At 32.9% G+C, this 18541-nt stretch overlaps 1 protein-coding gene across 1 annotated transcript in view; it reads left to right on the forward strand.

Annotated features, from left to right (window-relative positions):
• Xrn1 (5'-3' exoribonuclease 1) overlaps positions 1-18541 on the forward strand; it is a 112110-nt gene that overhangs the window by 41466 nt on the left and 52103 nt on the right. Inside the window, exons 17-23 of the mRNA XM_046431928.2 lie at positions 906-1026; positions 1124-1222; positions 5058-5161; positions 8103-8234; positions 11738-11900; positions 13804-13917; positions 15895-15993. Of these exons, the coding sequence (XP_046287884.1) occupies positions 906-1026; positions 1124-1222; positions 5058-5161; positions 8103-8234; positions 11738-11900; positions 13804-13917; positions 15895-15993 (832 nt within the window). The remainder of the gene's footprint in view (positions 1-905; positions 1027-1123; positions 1223-5057; positions 5162-8102; positions 8235-11737; positions 11901-13803; positions 13918-15894; positions 15994-18541) is intronic.

Below are 18541 nucleotides of genomic sequence, written 5' to 3' on the forward strand. Positions count from 1 at the left end.
CATTATTTGATATGCTCTAACTTGGCCTCTTGTACCACCAACCACCTAACTCGAAAGAAGAAAAGTAAAAGATTCATTCTTATTACCTCAGACCCATGTTTTCTCTTCTTAATTAAAATGTCTATTTTCTCTTTTCTTTTTTGGTACTGGGGATTGAACCCAGAGAAATTTACTACTGAATTACATTTTATTGTTTTTATTATTTATTTTGAGAGGGTCTCACTCTGCTGCTTGGACTGGCCTCAAACTTGATGATTCTTTTTACCTCAGCCTCCAGAGTCTCTGGAACTACAGGCATATGCCACTCATATGGAGTTTTTTCTCTTATCTTCCCTGCAAATAATCTATCCGGAAGGTAGTTGAGTTGCAAATAAAGTGAACATCTCTCAGTGTAATATTTCCTCTTGTTAAAGCAAGTAGGACAATAAGGTAGTTATTATAAAATGTTAATTTTTCATCTTGGATTTTGAGACATGAACAATATAGAGATTTGTGTTTTCTTTATTTTATAAATCAGTTATTCATATAGATTTAAGTTTCTGAAGGAAAAGTTCATGCTTGTATCTAGACCAGTAACAACAGAGAAACTAGGATATCCTTCCCAGTATTCTATTTGTCTAAAAGAACTAATTGTCATTCCCTTCTCTAAAAGTCAGAATAATTCTTGGGAAATAATTAAGGTAATGTTGAAAAACTGTGCTTGTCATGTTTGAATTTTATTTTATTTTTTTAATATTTATTTTTTAGTTGTAGTTGGACACAATACGTTTATTTTATTTATTTATATGTGGTGCTGAGGATCCAACCCAGGGCCTCGCATGTGCTAGGCGAGCACTTTACCCCTGAGCCACAACCCCAGTCCTAATGTTTGAATTTTAAATTAAATACCTTGATTTATTTTCTAGGTACAAAATAATATCATTAGATGCTTGGCGTGTGGACATAAACAAGAACAAAATAACCAGAGTTGACCAGAAGGCATTATATTTCTGCGGATTCCCAACTCTGAAACACATCAAACATAAAGTCAGTGGCTATTTAATTCAGAACCTTTTCACTTTATTATAATGTGAACTGCTTATGGAGAAAGAATTAAAATCAAATTCTTTGAATTCTTTTAAAGTTTTTTTTGAAAAAAAGTGGTGTTCAAGTATTCCAGCAAAGCAGTCGTGGAGAAAACATGATGTTGGAAATCTTAGTGAATATAGAATCAGATGAACTTGTAAGTATTTCATTCATCATTTATTTATTCGGTGCTTATTATGGATAAAAATGTTTGTAGTCACCAAGGTGTTTACCAATGATGTATAATGTGCTATACTCCAGAGGTTCACATTCTAAATAAGGATGAAGCAAAGAAACATTTACACTAATTAAATAACAGTTTAAGAACCTGTATAATTGTAGCACAGTGAGCAAAAATGTACTCCAGGAACTTTGGAAGGAGATGAACTATATAAGCCAAAGGTTAAGTACAGACTTGCATGCAGATGAAAATAGTCTTGAGCCAGGTTCAAAAGACATATTAGGGCAAAGAGGAGAAAAGGAGGGGAAAGTCAGGCTAGTTGAAAGAAGTATCACAAACTGGGAATTTTTAGTAAAAAATAAGTATATGATAAATTGTGTTAGTCTTTTAACCTTTTTGAATGTAAATTATTTAATACTTTTTCTTATTTTAAAATAAATGTGATATGAGAAGGACTAAACTTGACTGAAACGGAGGACTTATGGGAAATAGTGGATGATAAGGTTGAAAAAACAGATTGAGGCCAGATACTATAGAGGACTTTGAATACCAGGCTAAGAAATTTGGAGGGTTTTTTTTTCCCATGACTATTATATTGAAATAAATATTTTCATAAAGATTAATTTGGTGGTATTATCAAAGACTAAATTGCACAAAAGAGCAACGGAAGAAAATGGGAAAGTTTGCTAGTTCAGAAACTATAGCACTGTGTTTAGGTTATAAGGGCCTAAACTGTGGAAGTGGCAATAGATTAAATGAGCAAGATAAATTGACAAGTTTTATTATTTGTTCAAATACAGAGGGTAAAAAGAGAAAGAAAACAGTAGATATTACTGAGCTATCTAAGCTACTAGGGAATAATTGTAGTTTACTGGATAGAAAAGTTAAAAGAGGAATTGCTGGTTTAGGATGATTAATGATGAATATTGATGAATATTTATAGTGGTACTAGGACATTTAACTGGAACTGCTTTGCCAGCTTTTCTTTTCTTTTTTAATATTTTCAGCTGTAGATGGACACAATATCTTTATTTTATTTTTTATGTGGTGCTGAGAATCAAACCTAGTGCCTCACACACGCTAGGCTCACACAATCTACTACTGAGCCACAACTTCAGCCTGCCAGCTTTTCTTAAACAATGTTTCACAAGTGATAAAAGCCCTAATGCCCTAAGGCACTCATTGTCTGCAATAAATTAACTTATCTTCTACTACATTTAGAATGATGCTAGTTATGAACCATTCTTAGAAAAATCAAGAAAATAATTAAGTTATTTTTTATTTGTATTGTAGTTCAGATGGAAAAACTCAGATAAGAAAGGCTGTTTATTCACAGTTAAATGCCTGGAGCTTGAGCAAAGAGAGATAGGATTCTACAAGCTGTCAACAGAAAATTGATAGCTTAGGCCTCGAGACTCATTTCCTCAAAGAAAAGCTTCACCGAGCATTCATGGTCTCAACATTACCCACAGTTATATAGGGTGCAAAAGAGCCAATAAAAGTAACATAGTGAGCCTGGCTACTTGGGAGGATCTCAAGTTTGTGGCCAACCTGGACGACTTGTCAAGACTCTGTCTCAACATACAATTTAAAAGGTCTAGGAATGTAGCTCCTTGGTAAAAATATTTGCCTAGTATGCATAAAACCCTGGGTTTAATACCCATTGCTATTGGGTATCAAAAAGTAAAAAGTAGAGTCGTAGATACAAAAGAATGATTCCAAGTTAAGTAGTATCACAAAATCATGGAACAGGGGCTGTATGCTTCCTAAGTTAGAAGAAAAATAAAAACTAAAGTCAGGTCTTTGAATTTGAGCATTGATGTTGGCCTTAGAGAATTTCATTCCAGTAGATTGGTGGAGGCAGAAGTTCAATTCCTAAAGACTAGACTAATGCTAGGTAAATAGGAAATATCAATAGCAGGTACAAAGCCCTTGAATAAAAAGTTTATCATTGAAAAGAGGGACAGAAACAACTGTATGTAAAGAAGAAACATCCAGCAAAATCTGTACAAAGAAGGAAGATAGAGCTAATGGAGAAGGAAGTGACAAACCACTGTAGCAGAAAAGGGTGTATATGATAACAGGACCCCATATGAAGTAATAAAAGGTTTTATCTAGATCTTAAATGAAAAAATCTAGAAAAAGAGGACACTTTCTTAAAAAACCGAAAGACTTGAAGAATAAAATCAGAAATAGATGTATAAAAGGGAAAAGAATAATTGAGGGGGGCTGGGATTGTGGCTTAGCGGTAGAGCACTCACCTAGCATATGTGAGGCCCTGGGTTCGATCCTCAATACCACATAAAAATAAATAAATAAAATAAAGGTATTGTGTCCATCTACATCTAAAAAATAAATATTTTTTAAAAAAGAATATGGGCTGAGATTGTGGCTCAGTGGTAGAACGCTCGCCTAGCACGGGCGGGACCCGGGTTCAATCCTCAGCACCACATAAAAATAAAGGCATTGTGTTGTGTCCATCTACATCCAAAAAATAAATATTTTTTAAAAAAGAATAATTGAGGGAGTCTCATTCTAATATTGAAACTTTTTTAAATATTTATTTTTTAGTTTTAGGTAGACACAAGATTTTATTTTTATGTGGTGCTGAGGATCGAACCCAGTGCCTCATGCATGCTAGGCAGGCGCTCTGCCTACCACTGAACCACAACCCTAGCCCCAAAACTTAAATTCCATTTGAATAGTTAGTCTGTTGTTTACTATGTTCATTTTAACAAATATTCAAGTATCAAAATTAAATTACTATAAAAAGTCTCAAATAGTCATCTGTATTGTTAAAAAAATTTTGTTAAAAAATTAAGGATAATAAGCCAAAAAAAAAAGGAATAAGTTGTATTTAAACTTAAGTTTCCACCACAAAGTTGTTCTCTAACTTATATGTACAAATTAAATAATATGGGTTTTTTTTAAAGAGAGAGAATTTTTAATGTTTATTTTTTAGTTTTCGGTGGACACAACATCTTTATTTTTATTTGTATGTGGTGCTGAGGATCAAACCCAGCGCCCCACACATGCCAGGCGAGCGCGCTACCGCTTGAGCCACATCCCAGCCCAATAATATAGTTTTTTTAAAACTAGATTTAAAAAAAAAAACTTAGTTGTAGCTGGACACAATATCTTTATTTTATTTATTTATTTTTATGTGGTGCTGAGATCAAACCTAGTGCCTTGCCCACTGAGCCACAGCCACAGCCCCTAAAACTAGAATTTTTACTTAAGTTATTTTTTATACAGAATATATTTGTTCTGCATTTTACAGTTTACAAAAGCTTTTGTATATACTCTTTTCTTTTATTGTTAACATTGCAAGTGAGACGTTATTCCTTCTTCTTAGAAAAGAAAACTCAGTCTCAATGGGATTAAATGATTTGCCCGAGATTTTTATACCTAAAAAAGAAGTAGAACCCAAATTTGGAACGTGTCTCTTGACTTTTAGTGTAATGTTTTTTGTTTTTTGTTTTTTCTCTCATTATACTCCCACAAACTGAAATAAGATCCTATTTCTTAATTTTTTAAATATTTGTTGATATAAAGCAATGAATAGCCCTTTTATAGACATTTCTGCTGTTCTTTTCACTTTCCTCAATTCCTATTAGAAAAATAAGCAAAACATTTATGAATCTAATGGTTAGCATCATAGAATTTTACTAGTAGATGGAATTTTGTAACATTACTAATCCAACCTTGTTCATTTTACAAAAAATGTAAACACTTAAATGGAAAATTTTCCCTGTATAAAGTTTTCTCTTGGACCTAATGCATGAATTAATTTTTCTGCTCTTACTTTAAGAGTGTAGAAAATATAGCTTCATCGGTGCTTGGAAAGTCTGTTTTTGTTAATTGGCCTCACCTTGAAGAAGCTAGAGTTGTGGCTGTATCAGACGGCGAAACTAAGTAAGATTTTATTTATAATTTCTCTGACATATTTGCTTTGCTTTGATTGATTCAGTTTTTTAAACTGATAAAATTATTATAAGAATGTTTACACTATAGTGAAAATCTAATCATACCATTTGAAGTTTAACCACTTTGATATTTATTGAGATATTTTAGATGCATATTATTTTCTTTTTTAGCTATAAAAATCTTAGGCAAATCATTTAATCCCATTGAGACTGAGTTTTCTTTTCTAAGAAGAAGGAATAATGTCTCACTTGCAATGTTAACAATAAAAGAAAAGAGTATATACAAAAGCTTTTGTAAACTGTAAAATGCAGAACAAATATGTTCTGTATAAAAATAACATGCATCTAAAACATGCATCTTTTCCTCTTAAAACCTTAGAAGTTCTATATGCTAATTCTTTACTATCAGTGGTTATCATTATAGTATTTAGCAAATGTATGTCTCTTTCTGATAAGAATTAATAATATATAACCTTACTTTTACCATGCTCTTCACAGGTTTCATTTAAATAATACATTAATTTTTTAAAAAACACATACCTTCTTTTTTTTTTTTTTTTTTTTTTTTGGTAGTAGTGGGGATTGAGCAGGGCATTCTACTACTGAGTTACATCTCCAGCCCTTTTTATTTTGAGACACAGCCACACTGATTTTCTCAGACTGGCCTCAAATTTACTGTCCTCCTGCCTTAGCCTCAGGCTCTGGATTAGTGGTGTTACAGGCGTGTACCCAGGCTCAGCTCCTCAAGTTCACAGTCACTTTTTTTTCTTACATGGCTTTTTTTCTCCACATTCTTTTTACTAAAAAAATTTTCATTTTACATAATGGTGGAATTAGTTGTTATATATTCATACATGCACACAATATAATTTGGCCAGTATCACTCCCCAGCACTTCCCTCCCGTCTTCCCACCCTCTCACAGTCATTTCATGAGAGAACATTTAGACAAGTTTTTCTTTGTCATTTTTGATCATTCATTATTTCCTATAAGCATTTTTGTCCTGATTTCTTGTTCTTTTGTTATTTTTTGTATGGTTAAAACTTTCTGAAACAAATTTTTTCAGAAAAGAAATGGGTTGGTGTTGTTTTCTGGGTAATTACATCTCCAGACTATCTTTTTTTGTTTTCTTCATGCATGGGTCTAGAATTTTAGAGGCTCGGTCCTTTTTCCTTACCTCAGCATACATATTCTCTATTGTATTCTGTTTTGTACTGTTGTTGATGAAAAGTCAATCCAGTGTGATCTTTTTTTTTTTTTTACCTCTGATAAGTGTCTGCTTTTCTATGTGAAATCTTGAGGATTCCTTTTGAATCATCAAATTCAGATTCAGTTCTCCTACCGTTTCAGTGTAATCCAACTTACCTTTTTTTTTTTTTTTTTTTAATGCTTTTGGTAAAAAGTCTCAGAACTCTTCACCTAGACCTAGGTTACAAGGACTTTAATATTTTCTTTGAGAAGTTTTATAGTTTTACCTTAAATCAAAGATCAATTTTGAGTTAATTTTTGTATAAGGTATGAGATTTAGATCCAGTTTTGTATATTTGCCTATGAATATTCAGTTGCTGCAGGCATTTGGTAAAAAATCTATTCTTCCTCCATCGGTTGCTTTTGCATCTTTGTGAAAAATCACCTAGAGCCTGACTACTCAGGTGGCTGAAGCAGGAGAATTGCAAGGTCAGAGTCAGCCTGGATAACCTAATAAGACTCTGTTTCAGAATTTAAAAAATGAACAAGGGTGGGAATATGCTTACTACTTCTCTAACATATGTGAGGTCTTGGATTCAATCTTCAATACTACAAAAAAGTAGTTCATTCCAGCGGTTCAGGAGGCTGAGGCAGGAGGATTACAAGTTCAAAGCCAGCCTCAGCAACTTAGCGAGGCCCTCAGCAATTTGGCAAGACTCTGACTCAAAATAAAAAGGACTGGGGATGTGGCTCAGAAGTTAAGCCCCCTTGAGTTCAATCCCCAGTACTAAAACAAAAAGTTGAGTATATTTGTATGTAACTTTCCTGGGTTCTCTATTCCATTAGTATATTTTAGTCTATTTTAAAGTGTCTACCACACTATCTTGATTATTATATAGAAAAGTCTTAACATCAGGTAAAGTGATTTCTTGACCTTATTTTTCTTTTTCAAAATTGTTTTAATTATTCTAGGTTCTTTGCCTTTATAAATTTTAGAATAAATTATTATATGTCTATAAATAATCTTGGAGGGATATTTTTAGAACTTTTGTTAAACCTATAAATCAGTTTGAGGAACTTTGACATCTTTACAATATTGAGTCTTCTAAGCCATGAACATATATTTCTTTATTTAAATCGTTGACTTCTTTCATCAGTGTTTTATTTTATTTTTTTTTAAAGAGAGAGAGAGAGAGAGAGAGAGAGAGAATTTTTAACATTTATTTTTTTTTTTTTAGTTTTCATCAGACACAACATCTTTGTATGTGGTGCTGAGGATCGAACCCGGGCCGCACGCATGCCAGGCGAGCGCGCTACCGCTTGAGCCACATCCCCAGCCCTCATCAGTGTTTTAGTTTTTTATTTTACAAGTCTTGTACATGTTTTGTTATATTTATACCTATGTATTTGATTTTTCTTGAAGTGACTATAAATGCATTTTTTTTTTTTTTTAATGAGATGAGGTCTTGTTTTGTTTCATTGTTCGATTTCCAACGTGGGGTCTCCTCCTGTTTCAGCTTCCTGAGGGACTACAAGGCATATGCATCTGCACCCAGCTTTGAATTTTTTAGAAGTCCTTATTCTATAATATATGTTACAGTTTCAAAAAAGCCTTTTTTTTTCTATTTTCTTTTCCTGCTATTGTACTATATAGAAATTTTTTCACTTTGGACATTCATACTGCTAGAACTCTATATTAAAGCACAAATTTGGCATTAAATACTTTGTATTTTAATTTTTAAGGTTTTACTTAGAAGAACCTCCAGGAACACAGAAGCTTTATTTGGGAAGGACTGTGCCACCATCTAAAGTAATCCATCTTGGAGACAAAGAACAATCTAACTGGACAAAAGAAGTACAAGGAATTTCAGAACAGTAAGTGTTGTAAAAAGAATTTAACATACTAGAATTAGAATTTTAAATGTATTCATTCTCTAACTTATTTCCACTTACCATAGTAGTTATTCTGAACACTTACTGTCCTCATCTTGTGTTCTAAAGAAAACAGTGAGCCGTAGTTTAAATTAATATCTGGTTCACAGCAGTTATAGCCTTCACCAGTTTGTCACTAAAATACTTAATGAAATAAGGGAAAAAATGAAATAATATCATCACTTAATGCTATAAATAACTTAATGTGTTGCCTAAATTTTAGTGCTATTTCCGTTAACCATAAGGCCATTTCTTGGCTATGTGTAAGTAATAAAAATCGGAAGGAAGATCCTCTTTGTTCCTCATATTCATTCTCTCCCTATTCCTCCCTTCTCCCTCTACCGCATCCTTACACAGTTTAGAAATGCATCCTGTAACTTCTAACCAGACTGAGAACCTCCATCCTTGCAGTGCTGATTTTCTAGGTCACTACAGTGCTTTGTGTCCTATGATCCCATCCTAACAACACCTCTTTATCGAAACACTGGAGATCTCAAAACCAAAACAGAATAATTGAGACCAGCAGCAGCATAAGAAATTGTGTTATAAGTGTATATATGTCAGCAAGTTCTGATTAATCTGTAGGAAAATCCATTAATAAATTTGGGGGGAATCAAGGATACTTCTCCCCTATAATTCAGGAGCTAATAATTTGCTTAATGCCCTTACTCACAGATGAGTACACAGGAAAAATGTATACAGACCATTCAGCATTAAAGCATATAAACACAGATCTCAAGAGATAAAGGTAGAATATATTTTCACCTCTCAAGAATATAAATTATATAATCCTACCATAAGGTATATCTTCTGAATTTTCTTATTTTCACATAAATAAAATCATAATAAACTATGTGATTAATAAGTCTCTCCTTAGATACCTTAAATGAGTATGCTCTGTAAGGGTAGAACATATCTGCTTTTTTGACCACTTTATTCTAATTTTTTGGCTAGTATGTAGGTACTTAGTAATTGTTTGAATGAATATTGTTTTGGTCAAGAGTCTTTTAATTGGAAAAAAAAAGAAACTTATCCATATACTTCAGATAAAGCGTTTAGTCAATTTTTTCATATAGTCAACATATTGATATTTGAGTATCAATACTGCTAGGGTTAGTAGTAGGCACTGTGGATACAACAATGAATAAAAACATGTACAAAAACACTCATGAATCTTACAGTGGGTGGATGGGGATAGATATTAACGTGTGATTTTTGGTCAAACTACAGCATGATAATTGATTTAGGTACATGCAGATATGGAATGAGAGAAACAGATGAATTTTTAAGAAATTTCCACTTCAGAAATTTGTTAGATAACTTGTATTTCTGGCTAAGATGATGTGACTTACTTCAGAACAATTCTTATCTTAGAGAAACTATTATGAAATATATATGTAAGAATATATTGTTATATACTATATAGTATATATAATAATTTTATATAGTATTATGTTATATGATACATAGTATATAATACATATATTTATGTGTAGTCATATATAAAATTCAATAATATGATTATTATATGGAGCTCAGTAGATGGTCTGAATAATAATATGAGTATACTAGAACTTAAATTAATGAACTAAAAGAAAAAGCTGAGAAGTTCCCAGCAAATAGTACAATAGCACAAAGAAATAAGAGTATAGTCGGAGTTTATAGAATCTGCCTGATTATTTTAAATGGAAAAAATGGAAAAGAGATAAGAAAATATCCATTAAATGTTTTAGATCAGGAACCTACAAACTTTTCCATGAAGGCCAGGTAGTAAATATTTCAGGCTATAGACTTTATGATGTGTGTCACATCTACTCAACTCTGCCATTATAGCACAAAAGTAGCCATACACAGTATGTAATTGATAACTATGTTCCAGTAAAGGTTTGTTTTAAAAAGCAGAAAGCATTCTGGGTTTAGTTCATTACTGTCATTTGCATACCCTTGCTTTAGATGGAAAATAGCCAACTGATGCACATAAACTAATCTCTCTCTATGAATTTAATAATTATGGATGTTTTATATAAACAGAATCGTATAATATGTGACCTTTTATGTCTGTTTTCTTTCACTAAGCATGTTTCTGAAGTTCATACACATTGTCACATCTATTGGTGTTTGTTTCTGGTTGTGGCTGAATGAATAATATTCCATTATAGGTTTATCCATTTATTGGTGAACATTTAGGTTTTTTCCTCTTTTGAATAGTACTACTATGCACATTTGTTTACCAGTATTTGTTGAATACCTGTTTTCAGTTTTGGGGAGTATACACTTAGACATGGAATTTATGGGTTTGGGGGGTTTTTTAATTCTTTTTTTAGTTATACATAACACAATATATTTTGACATATATGGGTGGAGTACAACTTCCCACTCTTGTCATTGTACATGATGTGGAGTTACGATGGTTGTGTATTCTTATATGAACATAGAAAAGTTATGTCCAGTTGATTCTACTGTCTTTCCCATTCTCTTCCCCCGCCATTCCCCCGTCCAATTAGGTGAACCCCACTTTTCCTCCCTGACACCTATTGTGAATCAGTATCCACATATCAGAGAAAACATTCAGCCTTTGGTTTTGGGGGATTGGCTTACTTCACTTAACATGATATTCTTTAGCTCCATCCATTTACCTGCAAATGCCATAATTTCATTCTTGTTTATGGCTGAGTAATAGTCTGGGTATATGTACCACATTTTCTTTATTGATTCATCTGTTGAAGGGCGCCTAGGTTGATTCCATAGCTTAGCTATTGTGAATTGAGCTGTATGAACATTGATGTAGTTATGTCTCTGTAGTATACTGATTTTAAATCCTTTGGGTATATGCTGAGGAGTGGGATAACTAAGTCAAATGTTGGTTCCATTTCAAGTTTTCTGAGGAACTTCATACTGCTTTCCAGAATGGCTGTGCCAATTTGCAGTCCCACCAGCAGTGTATGAGTGAGTGTACCTTTTTCCCCACACCCTCACCAACCTTTATTGTTACTTGTATTCTTGATAATTGGCATTCTGACCGGAGTGAGAATTACTGGGTTCTAAGGCAATTCTGTGTTTACTTTTCTGAGGTGCTGTCAAACTGTTTTCCATAGCGGCTGTACCACTTTACATTTCCATCCACAGTGTACAAGTATTCCAGTTTCTCCATATTGTCACCAACACTTGTTTTCCTGTGTTGTAAGTACAGCCATCCTAGAGAATGTAAAATACAGGAGTTTCTTATGACTCTCTCATTTCTCATTTAACCACATAGACAGTGGAAGAAGTATCCATAGACTAAAATAAATACTGCATTAACTTAGTTAGGCATGCAGAAATGCTAGCATATTTATTTGAAGTTTATTTAAACATTTGATTATGAGTTGGTAGTTTCGAACGATTATCATCTTAGACTATATACGTACTTATACATAGCTATATTTCTTTTTAATTCTTTCTTTTAGTTACCTGAGAAGAAAAGGAATAATAATAAATGAAACATCTGCAGTTGTGTATGCTCAGTTACTCACAGGCCGTAAATATCAAATAAGTCAAAATGGTGAAGTTCGTCTAGAAAAACAGTGGTCAAAACAAGTTCTTCCTTTTGTTTATCAAACTATTGTCAAGGTAGGTGTTCATCAAGTTTTAGTTTCATCTTAATGTATACTATATTATACATTGTATAAAAAAGACTGACATTAATATTTATCAATAGGCTAACTCAACAATATATAGTAGAGGTTATTCTTTAATATAATTTGCAAAGTACATTAATCTGTAGAAAAGTATTTCATGCTCAGACACTCACTGTACACTGTGGAAACTTGTCTTTTGGACTTTTTAATTTGTTTTCAGTATTGGAGGTTGAACCAGGGCACTCTACCACTGAGCTACATACCCAGCGCTTTTGTTTTTTGAGACAGGGTCTTGCTAAGTTGCTGAGGATGACCTCAAGCATGTGATTATCTTCTTAGTCTCCTGAGTTGCTGATTAAAGACAGGCACTACCATGCCAGCTTCTTTGGGGTATTTTTTAAGGATTTAATCTCTAAAAAAAAATTACAGCATTAATTTTTACCCTTGCAGTTCAGGTGTGTTTTCTTCAAAAATATTTACCTTAAATAAACAAATGAACATAAAATGCATTTATTTTTCTGTTTATGTTCTTAGACATGGTAAGAAAGAAAAAATTTAAATGCAGTAGTCCCTGCTTATCCAAAGTTTTGCTTTCTACAGTTTCAGTTACCGTCAATCAGCCAGAGTCTACAAATACTAAACGGAGGGCTGGGGTTGTAGCTCAGTGGTAGAGCACTTGCCTAGCATGTGTGAAGCACTGGGTTTGATCCTCAGCACCATATGAAAAGAAATAAATAAAATAAAGGTATTGTGTCCATCTACAACTAAAAATTTTTTTAAATATATTAAATGGAAATGCCAGGATTAAATAATTCATAAGTTTTAAATTGGCCACTATTCTGAGTAATATGATGGAATCTTATATTGTCCCACCTGGGGATGTGAATCACCCCTTTTCCAGCATATTTATGCTGAATATGCTACCTATCCATTAGTCACTAATAGACATTTCTGTTATCAGATCACCTATTGCAGTATTATAGTGCAGTAACTTTTATTTTTCTTAACAATGACCCCAAAATGTAATAGTAGTGAAGAAGACCATTAGTATGTGCCAAAGAGAAGCCATAAAGTGCTTCCTTTTTTTAAATATTTTTTAGTTATAGACGGATGCAATACCTTTATTTTGTTTATTCATTTTTATGTGGTGCTGAGGATTGAACCCAGTGCCTCACATGTGCAAGGCAAGCGCTCTGCCACTGAGCCACAATCCCAGCCCCCTAAAGTGCTTTCTTTAAGTGAAAAAGTAAAGTTCTCAACATAAGAAAGGTAAAAAAACAAATGCTAAAATTGCTAAGATTATAGTAAAAAATGAATCTTCTGTCTATAAAATTGTGAAGACAGAAAAATAAGTCTGTGTTAGCTTTGTGTTGCACTTCAAACTACAAAAGTTATGGCCACAGTGTGTTTTGAATGCTTAGTCATTGAGCACACTTCATCTCATCATCTAAGCATTTTATCATCACAAGAAGAAAGATGAGAACAATACAAGATATTTTGAAAGAAACCACATTCACCTAACCTTTACTATAGTATATTGTTATAAGTGTTCTATTCTCTTACTTGCCTAATTTACAAATTAACCTTTATCATAGATCCAGCAAGGTTCGTCCCTTCTGTGCCATCCTTTCTTCATCTGTACAGTAAGGTTAATAATAGTCTCTGCCACAGAGGGTAGCGTTGAGAATTAAATGAACTAAATAAATGTGTGAAGTACCTAGAAGAGTGCGGGGTGTATATCCAGTCGATAAGTTACAGATTCTAATATTGTTATGTAGAAAATCTTCACATTTGATATTTAGCAGACAGCATAAACATAATCTTATAAGAAAAATGACGTGTAACTATAGAAATTTTGACTGTGATGATTTACTTTTATATTTCATTTTATGTAGGACATCCGAGCTTTTGATTCTCGTTTCTCCAATATCAAAACACTGGATGATTTGTTTCCTCCTAGAAGTGTGGTATTTATGCTGGGAACTCCATATTATGGCTGCACTGGAGAAGTTAGTTTCACATTTGCTACTAATTAAATTTCTGCCTGCTTTCAAATTCATAGAGTTATTTAACTTGTCTTTATTTAGAGGCAAAAATGTAACACAAAGGGAAAAAATAAAGAATTCATTTGTGTAAGTTATGAACTCAGTATTTGAATACGTGTCTTTAGTCTTGAGAAGTTTAGGGTCAGTAGGTGGCAATGAAGAATTCAAATCCTGATCTTTTTTTTAAATGTTTTTTTATTGTGGTGACATCAATGAAACAATTATGAGATTATATTAGATATATTATAGGGTTATTGAATGATTTCTATGTATATTGTATATTTTTCCCTATTTCATAGGGAAAAAGTACTGCAAATACGGAATGAGAGAAAGAATGTATGGAGACAGATTTGGAGATGCACTGTGAATTCTTGATTTCTAAAATATGTGTGTATGTATGTGTGTTCGTACATGCATAAATTTTTAGCTCTGTTCAAAATAATAATAAGCAAAGCCACCTATTAGAATGTAACAACCAGATCTTGACCTGTAATACCATATCCCAAAAAAGGGGAACATCAGTGCTTCTCGGTGAAATAGTGGATTCTAAGTGTGGGACAGGGAAGACACAGGATGTGTATCTGGAATACCTTGTTATGCCAGAAAGTAAGAAGTGCTCAAAAGAACAATGGAAGCATGTCATGTAAACACAGGAACCAGGCTAAAGGGGCTCCCACAGGCCAAGTCTGGGACAGAAAACCAAAATAATTATACACAGTAATGAGTTAATCACTGGTGGGAAATGGGAATTATGATACCTCAATAATAATAAAAAAATAAATGGGAAAGAGAAGTGCTCTTGTTACCATATCGTGTCTAAAGTAAATGGAAGAGAGTGTGAGTGTTGGAAAACATTTTGAATAAAAACATTTTGAGTAACAGTAAGAGACAGCCTTGGAAGTTAAAGCTAGGGAGAATTTTTATCAGGAACAGGTATTTTGCATGGTTAAAAAAGTTTCTCTCCATAGACATTTTATTAAGTGCAAGAGAAACAAATTGTTCAGTGAAGAAACTGAGTGGCATGTTGATAGTATGATCAATGTTGATATCACAGTGAGAAATAGGTAAACCTTGTGTACCTCCATATATGACACCTTAAGAAAGACACATCACCTATACAATATTCTGGCTGTAACTTAATTGCAAAGAAGCATCAAACAAATCCAAAATAAGGAGCTCTTTTTTTTTTTCTTTCTTAAAGCAGAGTCAAGAGGGAAGAATGAATTTTATTTTTCAAAATGTCCATATTATGAAAAACAAAGAAAAGTCCTGGATATATTCCAGATAAAGAATGCTAAAGAAACAATTAAATGCTATGTCTGATCCTAGCCTGGATCCTGTAAAAGAGGGAGAACAGAATTCCATATAGGTTATCATTAAGTCAGCTGACAAAATGGAATATGAACACTAGCTTAGATAAAATAATATTTATAAAAGTATTAAATTTATATATTTAATAACTATTGTGGTTTTTAATAAAAGTTACTTCTTTGGAACTAGACACTGAAATATTTAGAGGTTAAGGAGTATGTTGTTTACAAAAACAGATGAATGCAAAAATGATGTATACAGAACCAGAAATATATTGCATGTATGTAAATGTACACAGTACACAAGTGTTAAAGCCATTTTTGTTATAATGTTAATAAATGAGTCTGGGCCAATGTTTGTAAGTGTTCATACTATTTTCATTTTAGTAATTTTTTTGTTCTTTGAAATAATTTCCAAATAAGTTAATTTGAAAAAGAATGATTAACAGCTATTAAAGAAAGAATAAAAGGACTCAAAATATTATCACTTCCACTTAAAAATTCCAGGAGGATTTCCACTATTCATTTTATTGTCATAGCATATTTTAGAAATAATACCATTCAGATAAGTAGAAAATGTAACGCAAGAAACTAAAACATATTGTGGTGTTATTTTTATTTTTTCCTGTAGGTTCAAGATTCAGGTGATGTTATTACAGAAGGTAGGATTCGTGTGGTTTTCAGCATTCCCTGTGAGCCCAACCTTGATGCTCTAATACAGAACCAGCATGTGAGTATAGTAGTTCATGTGGCTTCTTTAGAATATCACTAAACTTTTAAAATGTTAGAACACTGTTGCCACCTTTTTAAAATTTATTTCAAATATTTTAAGAATAAATATGAAATCTGTCCTTAAAAATTCATGTAAATCTAGCATGTGCAAGTCTCTGGGTTTGAACCCTAGCACTGAAAAAATAAATTTTTTTTTCGTAGCAGTGCTGGGGATGGAACCCAGGACCTCATTCATGCTAGACATGTGCTCTGCCAGGGAGCTATACCCCTAGCCCTCATGTAAATCTTTAAGGGAAAAAAAGTCACTGAAATCCCCTTATTAATTTATAGTAATTCAAAGCCCGCATTTTTAGTTACAGTGGCCAGTGGCCTTTCTATGAAGGTTCTTATCTTTACTCGGCTAAAATAGACAGTCTCAATCCTAGAGAATATTGGGAAACTGAATTTAAATTCACTGCAACTTTTTTTAGGACTTTTCCTCCAAAAATGTTTACTGGCCTTATTTTACCCTGTAAATATAGGGGTAAGTTGGGGCTGGGGTTGTGGCTCAGCGGTAAAGTGCTCGCCTAGCACGTTCGAGGCCCTCGTCCTCAGCACCACATATAAATAAACAAATAAAATAAAGGTATTGTGTAAACTAAAACTAAAAAAAATTTTTAAAAATATAGGGTGAAGTTTCTGATAGCTATCATTTGTTGTTATTAATGACCCAATAATTAACTTGACTGAAATTAATTCACCATCAACCAGCTTTTGCTACTTTTGCTGTTATTTGGTAAAATCTAGGGCTTTATATCCTGTGAAGTAAATTTAAGACATTAAGAGTCAGCATACCATGAGGAAACTTTATATATAGAAAGCAGAGATGTCCCTATTCATCAGGGGAAAAAAAAGGTATCTACTTAAGAGAAAATATAGACAGTATAGTCAGGAAACCATCAGAGTGGCTCATCAGACAGAAAAACTGGAATTTTATTCTGAGAGTTGGTGATGGTGGAAGAACCTGCATTTCTTCATCCCTGGCTTCCAGATCCAGAAGAGCCTACCCACTTGTAGCATAGAGTGCTGGTCAGGATATCTGCTCCAGTATACTTCCTGTCTTATTTACATGCTTTCTTTTAATTTTTATTTAATCCTCCATCTTTCTCTACCCCAACCTCTTCAGCTATATATAATTTTTTATAATCTGTGGGTTGTGATAATTTTAATTAATGTTTAATTATAGCATAGTTCAGCATTTCTCAAAAGGAGTACTGTTGGTATTTGGAGCAAGACAATTATGTGTGGGGGGGGGGGGTTGATTATGTAAATAGGACTCTTCTGTATATGAAAGGACAGTTGACACCTTTGGCCTCTGGGCATTAAGTACTAGTAGCCCATCCAATTATTATAACTCAGTGTTCCATGACATATTTCCAAATGCTTATTACAAAAGTGGTACAACTTGTAAATACACAAACTATTCTGGAATACATACTTGATTTGTATTATTCCAAATCTAATGGTGTACTTTATGGAAAAAAAAAAATGTTACATTCTTTACTAACATATTTACACAATTTACTAATAACTTTATATTCCAGACCCTCAAAAACAATTATTCATTGGGGGGGGGTCATTGTAAATATGATCAATAAAATAATGGTGGCTCATTTAATTCCTCACCAATCTCTAGATATTTGGTTTTTGTTGGTAGTAAAATTTCCTTATATTCATATCAGATATGTGCATAAATTGAGAATATAAGCTATTCATATAATTAATATATGTATAAAAATTAATGTGTTATTTCTGTATACATTATATAAGGAGTATATGATAGTTGGTACTGGATTTGCAAATTACTTGATCCTGGTTAAAAATTAGATTATCTGTTTGGGGGCAGGGGTTGTTTGGTTTTATGGTACTGGGGATTGAACACAGGGCTGCAAAATCACGAGCTACATTCCCAGTCCTTTTTATTTTTTATTTTGAGATGGGGTCTCGCTAAATTGCCAAGTCTGGCCTCAAACTTGCTATCCTCCTGCCTTTACCTCTGGAGTCACTTGGATTATAGGCATGTGCTACAGTTACTTCTTTTTGTTAATTTGACAATTTTTATGGTTTCTCTCCTATACAAGTTTAGATTTATTTTCATTGACTTTATTAATTATGAGACTATACATACTTATTACTTTGGTAAGTATTTAGGGGAAAAGAATATTACTTATATCCATGTATGCAAAATATTTTAATTTTGCTCAATTGTAATTATTTTGATGACATACTTATGTTTTAATTCAGCATGATAGTTATTAAGGCCTCATTTTGTCCATGGTACTTTACTCAGCCCTGCTTGGAATATAAAAATAAGTTTATAAAAAATTCTTGCCTGAGGAGTTTGCCATTTAGTACTTACAGTAGAGTTTTATTTCTTAAGACAGTTTCACAAACTGTATATTTCCTCCCCCTTTCATCCATCCTTGGGAATTCTGTTCTTTAAGGAGAAAAAGAGAGGAGCAGAAAAATTCTGCCTTCAGTTCCTTTCAAAAAAAAAGGGGAAATGG

Source organism: Marmota monax, unplaced genomic scaffold, assembly GCF_021218885.2.
Source record: "Marmota monax isolate L192 unplaced genomic scaffold, Marmota_monax_Labrador192_F-V1.1 WCK01_AAM20220418_F8-fsc00022, whole genome shotgun sequence".
NCBI classification, from domain to species: domain Eukaryota; kingdom Metazoa; phylum Chordata; class Mammalia; order Rodentia; family Sciuridae; genus Marmota; species Marmota monax.